This window comes from Chiroxiphia lanceolata, chromosome 14 (genome assembly GCF_009829145.1).
Source record: "Chiroxiphia lanceolata isolate bChiLan1 chromosome 14, bChiLan1.pri, whole genome shotgun sequence".
NCBI classification, from domain to species: Eukaryota; Metazoa; Chordata; class Aves; order Passeriformes; family Pipridae; genus Chiroxiphia; species Chiroxiphia lanceolata.
Window position 1 is genome coordinate 20,396,440 of NC_045650.1, and position 14,140 is coordinate 20,410,579.

The following is a 14,140-nucleotide window of genomic DNA, read 5'->3' on the forward strand; positions in this document are numbered from 1 at the left end:
GCCACAGGAGAGAGAGGATCCTGAACCAGTATTTTATTGACTGTTATCAGCTCCCAAAAAACACTAGTGGATCAAATCTTGTTGTATTATAACTGCACAGAAATTTTGACAGAGCTCATATTAAAGCAAGAGCATCCAGAGAGAGGTTGTGTGTGATGGGGGTGAAGTTTGCCAGACTCTTGCAAAAACAACCATCTCAAAGAAACGATGTTTATGAGGCAGCTCAATGTTGCCAGACTGCAGACTCGTAGTGAGGAAAGCGCTGCTGTGTAAGGATCAGCATGGGATGTGCTGTGAGGAAACAACGTCAGTTTTCCTTCCAGGAGCAAACTCCCCCTTGGAGAACCTGGGCCAGGTGAGGAATGTCTGCCCACTGCAGAGGTCACACAGGCAGCTGTGGGTTTGAGCTTGGCTGCACCATCCGTCCTTCCACAGGGACACTGACCCAGTGTGCTGTCCTGCTGAAGGATGAGTGGCAAGAATAGACTTTGCCTGACTTATTTATCCCAGAGTAATGAGTTTGGCAGTTCTCTAGGGGCACATTGGGATATACATGCAAACTGCATTATTTAATCTCATTGATTTTTTCCAATGTAAAGAGAAGAACATTGGAATGAGAAGAAGTTTTACTAAGTTACTCACCATAACAATATTTCTTTGGGTTTGCGATTGGTTTGATTTCTTAACAAGAGGCATTTTGTTTATAAAAACCTCCAGATAGTGACATTAGGGAAATGCCATTTGCAATGGCATGAATTCTCAGTTTTCCAGACAGCAAAAAACCAAGCTTAGTAGTAATATATGGTTTATGCTGTAATTTACTTGTAACACAAAATGAAAGGCTCCAGTGCTGCCTCTGTGGTGGCAGCTCCAGGAAGGATTCCACTCCAGCAGAACCAAAGTGAAGGCTCACACAGTCAAGCCCACAGGGAAAAGTCTGTAAAACATATTTCCTGCAGGTGAATTCCAGCTGACACCCGAGCCTTGAGTGCTTGTTCTCCGAAGAGACTTTTCTAATTCCATTTCCTCCCCTCTAGGCACATCGTCTGCAGACTAGTTCCTGCAGATGAAGAGGACAAGTGAGCACTGTGCCTAAGATGGGAGCCCTCACCTGAAGCCTTAGTGCTGGCAATGCCACTGGGGTTTGCAGTGTCCTGAGCCACACCAGGTCCCTGTCCCTGTCCCAGCTGCTGTTGTCCTCTCCCTTCCCACAATTAGCTTAGGAAGAAGCAAGATTCTTGTTGCTCTTACTCTTTCCTCAGTTTCACAGTTTCTTTTTGAAATGCAAATACACTCTCAGGTCACATATTTTTCCACCCATCAAAACATCTTGATTTCCAAATTTAAGCAGCCTTTCACCCAAATCTGCAGCTATGGCACAGTGCCAGTCTGGATGGAAATGCCCAGCTGTAGACATGTATTTTGGATTATTTTGCATAGGAAGGATGAAGCTCATTTCCTTTTCACTGTCTTTTGAAGCTCAATCTTTTGCCATCACAAAGGCCAAGCCAGGACTGAATGGACACAAAGAAACTGGTTATTCTTTCTGAGAAAGAGAAAAACACAACTTTGGTGGATTTTCACAGCCATAGGTTGAAGTTGGCCACATGTTCCCACTGGGTCTCTCTCACCAGTGACCCAAACCCTGCTCTGAAACACAGGGGCTGGCTCTGCAGAGCCCCCAGAGCAGCAGCTGCCAGCACCCACTGTCCTGGCACTCACATCCCCAGGGATTCCAGCTGTCCCTTAGGTTCAGGAGGCACCACTTGGACCAGGAGCAGCACTGCTGGCAGCGCTCCATCACCACCTCAGCAGCAGAACACAGGGGGCAGTGCTTGAGGCAATGGCTGTGGCACTTTGAGATGCTCAGTTTTACTGAGTGGGGAGTACATGAAGGGTTATAAAGGAGCTCTCTTATCCAGGGCCAACTTCTCCTGTTTCCTGCCTTTTGGGTTGAAAACCTGCAGCTCTGTTCCAGCACAACATTGGTTCTATCTCAGACAAAGACGAGTCCCAAGTTCCACAGGTGCCGAGTGGTTGCCATTGCTGCCCATGGGATAACTCCAGGACAGACAGACAGACTGACCCGACAGAGAAGGGCTGCCAGGCTGGCAGGGAAGCCACTAAGGATGCAGTTCTTGAGGACTGGTAAAAAATAAAGTATTATTGAAAATGAAAAAAATTAGATTTTATGTTAAGAAATGTCAATTAATGAATTTAAAGCCCAAACGGCCAAACCACAGTGGGTACAACTGGTGTGTATATAACCAGTGTGGCTAAGTTTGCTTAGATCATGAAAGGCTTTGTGTGCTGTTAAAGAAGTCTCTTAATTTTTTTCTGATTGTTCCAATGAAAAATTTATTCGACAACCCTCATTCTGGAGCCCACACTGGGCAGTTCATCCCTGGAGAATTTTGACACCTGACAGGATGAGGTCCTGAATGACCCAGTCAAAGGTTGAAGTTCCTGTGCCTTGGGCGGAAGGTTGACTAGATAGTCTCCACAGAACTTTCCAGCTCCATTTTCCCCATGATTCTGCAATCACAACATGATGCTGCCCAGCTGTCAGGTGAGGGCTTCAGCTTTCTGCCACAATTGGCTGCACACTGGATATGTCTGTCTTTGCAGAGTTCCTCTGAGAGGGTGTCTGTGCCTTCTGACAGGCACTGCCTCTTTTGTCCCGGCAGTTCTCAGCCCAGGCGTGCTGGAACGGGGGGGAGATGGACTGCAGAGCGTGGCCCTGGGCCGTGGCCCTGCGCCGGCACACGCACAGCAGCGCCCGGAGCTCCGCGCGGAAGCTCTCGTTCAGCCAGCAGTAGATGAAGGGGTTGTAGCAGGTGCTGCTCATGGCAAACCAGTGAAAAGCGAAGTACAGAGCGTTGCTGCTGTGGATGGCCCTGCAGGAGATCAGCACCACGTAGCAGTTCAGGGGGAACCAGCACACAGCAAACACAACCACCACCACCATCAGCATCTTCAGCGTCATCTTCTTCTTTCGCTGATGAGCGTAGTATTGCTCCATGGTGAGGTCCCCAATGGCATTCCTCAGCCAGAGCTTCTTGGCCACCATGGTGTACGTGATGGAGATCACAAGCAAGGGCAGGACATACAAGAGAACAAACGTAGTCAAGTCCAAATACTTCCAGAAAAGGTCAGCAGGAGGAGGGAAGCTGGGGAGGCAGACCATTCGGATGGTTCTGTTTCTGAAGATCAAAGAGAGAAAGAAATCTCAATTCCACTTACAGCTATACACACCTGAGGACAAACACCTCAGACATTCAAACAAGTTTCAGTTCAGGTACAGGTAGCAGAATTCATTTGGTATCATGGGTAGGTGTCACTCTCAATGGAAAATTTTTCTCTAGGTTTGACCTTTGGCCCCAGTGAAGGTATCTTAAACACACCCCCAGGAAAAGAAAGAAATCATCCATAGTGACATCTGTGTCCTCTACTGACGAGTAGTCCCTTTCCTCTGTGCCTGCCCCAAATTACAGGGTTGAATCTCTGAGTCCAAAACAACTAATGAACCAGCCTGGAAGCAATTCCATCAATTGCCATTGGCCCTTCATGAGAGACACAGTGCTCAGGCAAGGGGAAGGACAACTTCTCTGTTTCACCACCCTTTCTAGTAACATGGATGAAGAGGTGTGGCCTTGGCATGTATGGGGCTTTGATTCAGCTGCAAACGTCATATAACAAAAAGCACCACGTAAATGTCTTACCCAATATAAAACCTTGTCAGAGTCTGATAAATGGCGTGAGGCAGCGAGAAGCAGCTGGCCATAACCCAGATGATGATGATGCAAATCCCTCCTTTCACCATGGACATGCGTGGCTTGAGAGGGTGCATGATCACCTGCAGAGAACAACCACTCCTGAGGATTTACAGCATCTGGGTTACTCTTTGAGCCTCGTATTGCAGTGCAGCAGTGTGGCAGCTCCACATGCCTCCGGTGTCAAGAGGTAGAGAGACTTATTTTACAGGACTTCAGGGAGTACAAGGGCTGGGAAATGCATGGAGCTGTGCACATACCGAGTGCTGCTGCTGGCCCAGAGTCTGACACTGTGACACCCATCAGCGTGACTCCAGAGACCACGGTGGTGAGATCTCTGTTGAGCTACATGCACTGTGGGGAATTACATTAGGCAATGAAACAATAATTAAGAATAGACCTATCATATCATCCAAATGATCTCTTGGTTGATGAAGTCTTTGGTATTTTATGCATATTTTTTCTCATTATAAATATCTACTTAGTGAAGTAGTACAGCTTCCACGGAACATCTATCTGCTCTGGTGCCTCTCAGGACTAGCAATATTTTTAGAGGCAAGTGTTGATTTCCCTTGCTGAGAGACATCTCCTTACTTCTGTCTTTATCTCCTTGGGCCATACTAGCTCATTCCAGTTCTGAGGAACCATCTGCACTGAATTTAAGGATAGGTATTGTGTTTGCCCTTAATTAAACAAACACTTCTTGATACCTAGCCATGCCTTGCAATCAACCCAGAATCTACTGATTAAAATGAAACCACTATCAAAATGCTTTGATTTCAGGAGCTGTAATGTTGCACATGAAACAGGCAGACTGCCAAAGTCTTTATGGTAAAAAAAGACTGAATTGGCTGATCTGTGCTCCAGTAGTCCCTGTGATTCTCTGACACCAGATGGAGCCCATCCCCGAGTGGAACCCATTCTTGTTTTGAACTTCATTCAGCCATATCACATGACATTGCTTTTCAGTAACAAATGTTTCAATGGCTCCAGCACTGCAAGAAATCCAGGTCTGCCTGAGAGCTCACTGTGCTGGATCTGCCCTCGCAGTGCTCAGCATTCATCAGCTAAAGCACAAATTGCAAACTGTGTTACACTTAAGGAAGCTCTTTGATCTGCACTCATTGCTTGGCCTGGAAGGTTTCCTCACCTTGAACTGGATGGGCTAACATAGCTCTTGCTGCTTCCAGCCTCAGGCATCCTGAAGGAATGGGACAAGCCTCAGAACTAACAGACTCTCATAAATCCATGTGGAGAGAACATGTGGGCTGGCTGATGTTTGCATGCAGCACATGATCCTGTCGTGCTGTCAGGGCTGTGCTCCGCAGCAGGGCTGAGAAGGGCAGGGAGTCCACGAGCCCAGGAGCCCAGGCAGAGAAGGAAGGGAGCAGGCTGCCAGCACTGATCTCCTGCGCTTTTCAGTGTCTCCAAGGACAGGGACTCCACAGCCTCTTCTTTTATCACACTCACTGTGAAAAACATGGGTGTTTTGTCTTCTGCCATGAAAGCTGGAGTTCTTCCCTCCAGTCCCTGAGTCCCAAGTCAGTGCAGCTTTCCAGGTACTGGGATTTGAGGGGGAAACAACCATGTATTTAGTCCCTTGTTTTCTGTGAAACATAGGGGTGGTGAATACGACATACCTGGTGCCGGTCCAGAGCGATGGCAGCAAGGGTCAGCACAGACACGTGGACAGAGCAGTACTGAACAAACCGGCTGATGTGACACATCAGCTTTCCAAAAACCCAGGTGCTGCTCACAAACCGCACCTGAAGAACAGACAACGTTGTATTAACAGGACCTGTACCTGAAGAGCAGCAAACTGGCTTCCCAGGCATGTGGTACAGAGGAAATGTTTTAATACAGCTTCCCAAGGCTTTGTAGGTGCTTTATCCTCAGTTTTTCCTGCGGAAACAATGACTGTGCAAGGGGCTTTGAAGCAGCAGTGAGATTGAGCAGCACCCTGTGTATGTGTTTGCATGTGCACGTGTGCATGTGTGCATGTACCATGGCCCTTCAGGAACACGCAAAGAAACCTTAGCTCTGCTCCTCAGTGAGGCTCTGAAGGGCACACCGGGTGCCTCCTTGAAAACATTTACACCTTTGAACATGTGGATGCTGAAAGCTGCGTGGGCTCCAAACTTAGAGAGAGAAATCCTGTTCCTAGAGAGGTGGTGCTGATGATGACTTTTCTGCCTAGCAGACTGTGCCAAATTACCTCACTCCCTCATTACTCCTGACTGCACAATATTAATTACAAATTAATGTAAGTCATTCTGCAGCAAATTAAGCTAATTTGAAGTAAAGCACATTTATTACAAAGCATCTGTCCACGCAGAAAATTAGTCAAGACTGTTTTCAATTAATCTAATTAATTTCCCTGTAGGGATGATTCTTGCAGCACTGACTGTCCCTGAACTGGAGCAGTGTGCTGGTTCTCTGGAGCTGATATAAAGCTCATTCCTGAGAGAGCTGATGGATATTTAATTACTCGTGCTTAGTGTGTAGCTGTTGGTGTGAGAACACACAAGAGGGCACCAGCCTCTCCCTGAAGAGAATACAGGGTGCAAATCCCATCAGAGCAAGGTAGGGAAATCCCACCAAAGAAACGGGATCAGCATGAATTCAAATAGCTAATTTGGGACCTGCTTTTGAAAGGAAGAAGAACACTCTGGATAACGCTGAGCAGGGATGAAGCAGCGGAATTTAGGAATATTTGCATGCTTTTGAATCAGAGTTCTGGGTCAAATCCAGCTGCAGAGTCCTGGTTATATGATGTTTATAGTCTGTAATAGTGGGGCAAGAAATTAATCTTTACTTCTTCCCACCTATTCTTTAATGTTCTTTTATATTGTGTATTTTTTAGTCACTGCAAACAAAGAAAGGACAATCAGCCCCAGGAAGCACTGTCTGTAGTGCTGAGGGAGGGACTTGCTGGCTGACCCAGCTCAGCGCAGCCCAAGTACTTCCCTGAGATCTTGCACAGGGACTGACCTTGTTCACGGGGTTTCCATAGGAAACTGGCCATTAATTGGATTTTGTCATATCAAACTAGTCCTCATTTCCTTCCTCATCAACAGACAAAAGGTCTCCAACATCTCTGCCCTGCCCAGGCAGAGGGGGTGACCTACAGCGAAGTGACCTCTGCTATGGAATGTGAGGTGGGGGCATGAGACCCCATCTCCACTTGCTAAGGGGCTGTTGGGGAGGGGAAGCACAACTGCAGCCTCTTTGGGAGGCAAAAGGGGGAGGGAGGCAAAAGAAATTCTGGATCCCAGCCTGGTGCCGGCCCCTTCAGTCCTCCTGCACACACAGCTGACAGGCACACAGCTGACAGGCACACAGCTGACAGGCACACAGCTGACAGGCACACACAGACAGCAGCAGACACGGCCGGGGCTCACCAGGGTGAAGGGGGTGTTCAGGATGGTGATCATCACATCGGCAATGGCGAGGTTGACAATGAAGAGGCTGGTGGCAGAGTGCATCCTCTTGTTCTTGATCACCACGTGGCACACCAGGATGTTGCCGAAGAGCGAGATGCAGATGATCACAGAGTAGGCAATGATCAGCAGTGCCTTCACCATCCGGCTCTGGGACTCGCCCTCATACTTGGCCCCGCTGTCAAAGTCGCCCAGGTCCTCCAGATCCAAGTCATTGTGCAAGAAGGATTGGTTAGGGAAGCCATACAGTGCAGAGAAGAAGTTGGCTGTGGTGTTGTTCTCTGCCCTCCAGAAGGGCTTGGGGAGGTACTGCAGGGGGAACCAGGTGTGCTGGCTCATGGCTGGGGCAGCAGAGCCCCGGCGCTGGTCGCACTCCTCTGCACCTTCTGCCAGCTCAGCTGCTGAAGCTGGTGGTGGCAGGAGGGAACACTTGCCTTTTGAAAATCTGCCCCGTGGTTGCAAACCAGAGAAAATAATTGATAATTGAGTCCTTCTCCCTGTGCTGAGGACACGTCAGCTTCACCCTAGGGGCTCTCCTGCTGTCCTTTTAAGTCCCACATGTCCCCTACACGGAAGTTGATTCGGAGGCTGAAATATCAGAGATCCCCAAACACTTTCCCTCTGCACCAATGAACAAATTCTACTGAATATTTCCTTTTGAGCACTGTTCTTCTATCTGCAACTTATCCTTGGAAATCTGCTTTATTGGCTCTCCACACAGTCTTTCATCCATCAGGTTTCTGTTTCCCAAGAGTTTTCAGAGCTTGTCAGAATCAAAAAAGCAAGGGCTGCCTTTCCCATTGCTTTCTCCCCTCCAAGTATCTCTGACTATCCAGTGAAGCAGCTTTGCTCAGCAGCCGTGGTCGCTGCGTTCCCTGTGATATGCACAGCTGCCAGATGACACACCGTGTGGGAAGGAGCCAATGGCAGATCTCTTCCCAGTTTATCCTGAGGTGTATCACAACCCACACGTGGGCAACGGCAGAGTCTGACATGTGCAGATCTAGAGAGCAGCAAAACACAGACAGAGAGTGGATGTACCATGATCCCTCCTGTCTGCTCTCTCCTTTCTGGGCACCCAGCACAACACCTACATGAGGTGAAGCATCTTTACTACTTCACAGTATCACTCTTTCCATCCCAGAGTTTTTAGCAGACAGAGAACATCCAAGGATTTTCCTTTGTGATGCTCTTTTGAAATTGCTGAAATGTCAATTGAGATGCAGATCCATCTTCTGAACAGATTTAGTGTGATCCAATTTAATCTCATCAACAGACCAGTGTGGATGAGGGCCAGAGAAATCAGAGCTGTACTATAAAATTTCAGATTTTTAGGAACATTAAAACATCAGATTTCAAGCATTTTCATAGGTCATTGCCACAGTTCAGGCCAAGGAGGCTGTTGAGGACAAGTCCCTGGGCTTGGCAGGTTTATGTACTTCCCTGCAGTGACTTTTTCCTCTCTGACAGAGAGAAATGAGATAATTCAGCAGTCATGCTCATTGTACAACATGTAAAAGCATTCAGAGTCAAGGCTGCTCACTGTTGCACCTGAATTTAGGCTAATTTTAAAGAAATTATTTCTAAAGACATGATTCATCTCCGTTATTGGAGAGAATTTAATGATGAGGCAAATCATAATAGCAATACAGCCTTTTTGCCCAGGCTGTTACCAGGGGCTCAGCAGGTACACACATTTAAATGCTTGTCCTTGCCTGCTCCCATGAAGACATAGAGAAAATGCTTTCATTACTGGAGTATTGAGCTTGAAAATTGAATAAAATTGTCCCCACAGGTCCGTGCAGATTCTTATATCAAACCGGATTTCCTTCTACGACAAGGTGACCCGCCTGGCTGATCAAGGGAAGCCAGCTGATGGGATATTTTTGGATTTCAGTAAAACTTTCAATACTGTGTCCCCCAGGATCCTTCTGGACAAACTGCCCAGCCCACAGCTGGATAAACACATCCTGTGGGGGGTGAGCAGTCGGCTCTCGGGTAGGGCACAGAGGGTGACAGTGACTGGGGTGACATCAGACACCTGTTCTGGATCCCTTCCCCCCCATGGCGTGGGGCAGCCCAGTTCTAGTTCCATTGAGTTAGGAGCTGGAAATGACTGAATACGCTGGACCAGCCTTTCTGCAGTGAAGCCTGACATAAATTAATCACAGTGAACTGGAACATGGGAGAGAAGCTGCATGACCTTGGATCTAAATGCTGTATTGTTATGGACCATGTCCTTTCCTAGAGAGCAGCCTGGATTAGCTGAGTGTCCCTCATCTGGCAAGGGAGAACTCCCCAGAGGCAGAGTCAGTTCCAGGCCATCGCCTTTATGGAGCTCAGTACAACATACCTGACAGGTTTTCTGTGACTTCTCTAACATACCTGCAATTATTTGTAATTCCATGTGCCAGACGCACAGTGGAGACCAGCTGTAGCACATGCAGGTCACTCACAGCAAAGCGCTTGAGGCAGGTAGAGACACGTCACCCCCAACAGCAAGAAAGGACAAAGTTATATTCTAAAATGTCACATTACTCCCTATGACTATAAATGGCTGTAAAGTAAAACCAAGGGACTCTATCAGCTCAGGACATGGAATTTGATATGCACTAGTCCAGGAGGTTGGCTCTTGGCAAAGAAGGCTTAATGGATACAGCAGTGACAGGATGTACAGACGTGGTGACACGGCAGCTGCCAGCCAAGGTTCATCAGGAGATGGATTCAAGCACTGCCAGGTTCAGGCAATGTGCTGGGGGGTTTTTGCTTTCCAGATGATTCAATACCAGAAGGAAAAGCCAGACGGGCTGTTCAGCAGCCAGGTCACACTGGTAGAGAGAGGGGAGTTGCTGTGGAAGCTTCTGTCATGTCTTTTTTCCTTAGTTTGAAGGAAACTTCTATGGGAGGATGGAGTAGACTAAAAACTGCTTTGAAGTTTCTGAAAAACAGCCAAAAAATCGGACTTTACTAGCAGCTACAAATGTTCAAACAGTGATCAAGAGCCCTGGTACTTGAATAAGTGATACAGAAGATAAAGATTTGAAAGAAAACACTACTGAAGACAGATTTGCCATGAGCCTTGAATACACGGTTACGAAACCTGCTTGTGAGCAACAGCTTTCTTTTTCAGAGAGCAAAATGGGTTCTGCAGGCAGGGTTCTGCACGTTGCATTTGTGTTCTGAAAATGCTGGTTTTTCACTGAAAATCTGAATGAAAACCAGGACATAAACATCATCAAAAACAATCTGAAGTTTTAGCTATGGATGATCAATTTTACCCCATTCAATTAAAACTATAATTTAAAAAAATTGCTTTCCTTCAGAAGCAAGTATTTCTCTGCAATAACAAAATTTCCAGCTTCAGTCTCTCAACCCAGACTTCAGTTACTGAGTTGGGTCTTGGTACAGAGGTGGAGGAGGCAAATGCCTCTGAGTGACACGGTCCTGTGCAGGGAGGACGTCCTTCAGGGATGAGAGTGGTGGTAGATTGACAGTGAGAAGCAGAAACTGGCCTTCTCTCAGGTGTGGGGAGGTCGGCTCTGGGAGCAGCTCACCCCAGGAGACCACCCCTCACCTCCTCCACAGTGCCCTTCACAGCCCTGCCAGCCCCAGCATCTCCCACTGGGATTCTTTTGCCCTTAAAGTATTCAGTCTCTTTCAGTGCCTCTTACTCATTCTGGAATTTTGTTTTTAATGTTTCATTTCTTCAAATGTTTCAGTGTTTCAGGGGCTAAGTATTGGAAACACTGATGACTATTCCAGCTTGGATTAGTTTGCATTCATAGTATGAAAAACATTTCTTGCATTCAAATCCTTTCTCTCTTTTCAACTGCCCTTTATCCAACTGCTCCAGGAAAAGTAGAATTAGCCACTGCTTTGTTTTCTCTCCTTACAGCACTGCCACAGCCTCAGCTGCACTCATTACAATTCCTGGTTTGCAAGAGAAAAAAACATTTATATCTACTATTTCCTTTAGCCACCAGATGCCACATTCACATTCTTGGATGATCTTCGAATTCCCACATCTCTTTTCAACATCCAAAATTTCAGGGACAGAGGCAAACCTGCCCGAAGGCAAACCTCCCTCTGTCACACCGACATACCGAGACGAAGGCTGAGAGCGTCCTGAGAGCCCTCCTGACTCTCTGGGCTCCAAAAGGCTCCTTGGCAAGCTGCAAACATGATGTCAGTGCTCAAAACTGAGCACCAAACAAGGGCTGTAGCTTGAGAAAAGCTTGGCAGGATGCCTGCTCGATGCCAAGTTGCCCACCTGCAGCAAGGGCACGGCTGGCTTTAAGGGGTTATTGACCATTTCCCAGCTAAATTCTACCACCCTGTGCCTCAGCATCTCTTCATGGAAATGGAAACCAAGAGCGGGACTCAAAGTAAGACCCACAGCTTCACTCCTGCCCCTCTGGAAGGGTGATGACTCTAACAGTTCCTCACACTGATGCGTTCCTGAGCACTGACCAACTGCAGCTCCATCAGCCCACAAAACCAGCTGTTACTGTGGTACAATCAGCTGAAACCTCCCCAGATTGTGCTGTTATGTAAAATCACACAGCTGCTGCCTTCTCTCCATAGCATTCCAGCCTTCCTCCTCTTTGCCTGTTTCCTGGCTCTGAGGGAAGCCAGGTGGGTCACATCAGCAGTCAGCTCAGGGAAAGGCAGAGCACAAACTGTTCCTTGGGTTTGGCTTTGGGTAGTGTGGCAGGAGGTGCTCTCAAAGCAGTTCTTCCCAGGTGAGAGCAGAATCAGGTATTTCCCATGCACCCCTGGGGACAGGTGACAGCAAACACCCCACACACTCCCTCTGCAGCACCACAACAACTGCCACAAAACCTTTCCTGAAACTTTTTTAATTCCAAGTAACTGGTATTTTAAATTTCTTGTAAGTTACCAGTGATCAGCAGAGTAGAAATTATTTGGTCTTGTTTTCTCCCCAGCACACAAGTATTCCAGAAAAGTTACTTGGCAGTGAAAGGATAATGAGGGATCATTTGTGCTTCTTTATTTCTATGCAACATGATCAGCAAGAATGAGGGGGGGGAAGTCAAAACCCCCAAAGAGGTTCTCTTGTAGCTCACCCAGCTAAAATAATCAAGGGACAAGAAGAATATCCCTATGTCATGTTCCCTCTTCAACTGAAGGAACACGATTCAGCCAGACCCATTAGTAAGTGCTGAACAATTCACTGTCCTGGAAGCAACAATTGTAACAATAAAGGGAAAAATGTTCTGAAAGACAGATAAAGCCATTCCAAAGGACTGAATCACTGAGAACAGGAGTCCCTTGGTGCAGGGAAGCGTGTGATCCAGAAAGAAAAAAGTGCCTGAGTCAAACTATTCTAATCCTAAAAGCTTTGCTTGATGATGCAGCCTGATGAGACCTCACATACCTCTAGAACACATTTTTTTAAGGTAATGTCTTTAATTTCTTTAATACTGGTGAATCTCAACAAGGAAAGATGTCACCATCATAACTAGTTTCCTCCAAAGACTACAATTGTGTCTGGGAATTTATAAGGCTCTCAGCTTGGAAGAAATGCTTGAGAGAACTGCAGAATAGAAAGAAATAAAGTTTGAGACTGTATTACCTCTTTTCTAACAGTCAAAATTTGAAAAGAAATACAAGATTCTGTGGGAGGTTTCCTGCATGAGAGGTTTCCAACACAGGCTGCAAATTCCTACATTTTTTTCTTTTCTGCTTCTGGTTACTTAAATTAAGGATCTTCTCCTCAGGCAGGACAGACTCAGGCATTAACCAAACACAGACAGCTTCTCTGAGGGCTTATGTCTCCTCTGGTCATTAACAGATCACAGCTGAAATTGTAGCTGTCCAGAAATCAACTGGGGGAAAGATGCAATTTGGGGAGTCAAATAATCTAAGTCAGAAATGTTTCTCCCCATTCACTTTTCAGTTATTTGTTTGACTACACTCTGGAGTCAGTACCCTGGAGAACAAGGGAGAAACAAGGGCAGAGCTGGCCACAGTCACAGGCTACTCACATTCTGGGGATGCTCTCAGGCTCCAAGTCTCTCTGTGCTCATGGAAAATAGAAGAATTTTCTTCCAAACAAAGAGGAACCACATGATTTATTCTGAAAGGGTTTTCTGCAGGCGGGGCACTGGAGGAGCTGCTTGCTATCAAGCAAGGCTTCTTTCATGGAACTGCCAATTAATTATTCCTCTCTGTAAAATGAGCACCTGGGACCCCCTGCAATGTTTAGACCAGGAACAGCTGTGGTTACACGGCCGCGGGCAGGAGGGGCAGCCCCGGCACGGGGGGGTCCGTGCCCACCCCACCGGGTGGGTTCAGGAAGAACGAGGCTCTACCCGGAGCAGCCCTGCCCTGCCGCACCCGGCACCCGTGGGATGCGGGGGGAGGGCATCAGCTTCACCACCCCGCTGATGTGGGCACCCGGCACACCCTCCTGGGAGCAGGAGGATCCCCTGGGGGAAGGTGATTTGAGTACTTGCTCTCTTGTACTGCTGTCCTTCAGCTCAGCTGGGCTGAAAGCTGTTTGGAAGCCCAAGTCTAAACAATATCCCGGCGCTTCCAAAGGTGCTGACCAAGGACTGAGCCAAAACACAGAGAAATGCACCTAATTTTACAAAAGTAGCTTAGAGGTGAACACTGCTATTCCTGTCTTTAGCTCTAATCCTGATCCCTTTGAAATTAATGACATTCTTAGGTTTTGTGTTTTCTGAAAATTTCTGAGAATTTAGCCCCATGAAAGATCAAAAATAATAATCTGTTTGGGAACAGGCTGTCTCCTTTCATACCCTTAAAACAACAGCACCTCTAACACTGGCCAAAAAAGGTTTTATGCGGCTGGACACCGGGGTGTACCTGATTTGCACATAAATCTCACCTCCAGAAGGTATTGCAAAATTTTAATTTAATAGTCAGTCTGAGGCGAAGTAG

General features: G+C 47.1%; 1 protein-coding gene across 1 annotated transcript; it reads right to left on the reverse strand.

Moving 5' to 3' along the window:
* Positions 1-292: 292 nt before the first annotated feature.
* Positions 293-8,119, reverse strand: LOC116794073 (probable G-protein coupled receptor 83). Its single transcript, XM_032702406.1, has 4 exons — positions 7,175-8,119; positions 5,414-5,539; positions 3,723-3,856; positions 293-3,203 (listed from the first exon to the last, which is right to left on the reverse strand). Exons 1-4 carry the CDS (start codon positions 7,550-7,552, stop codon positions 2,579-2,581), a joined length of 1,263 nt encoding a protein of 420 aa, XP_032558297.1. The 5' UTR covers positions 7,553-8,119; the 3' UTR covers positions 293-2,578.
* Between the last annotated feature and the right edge of the window lie 6,021 nt (positions 8,120-14,140).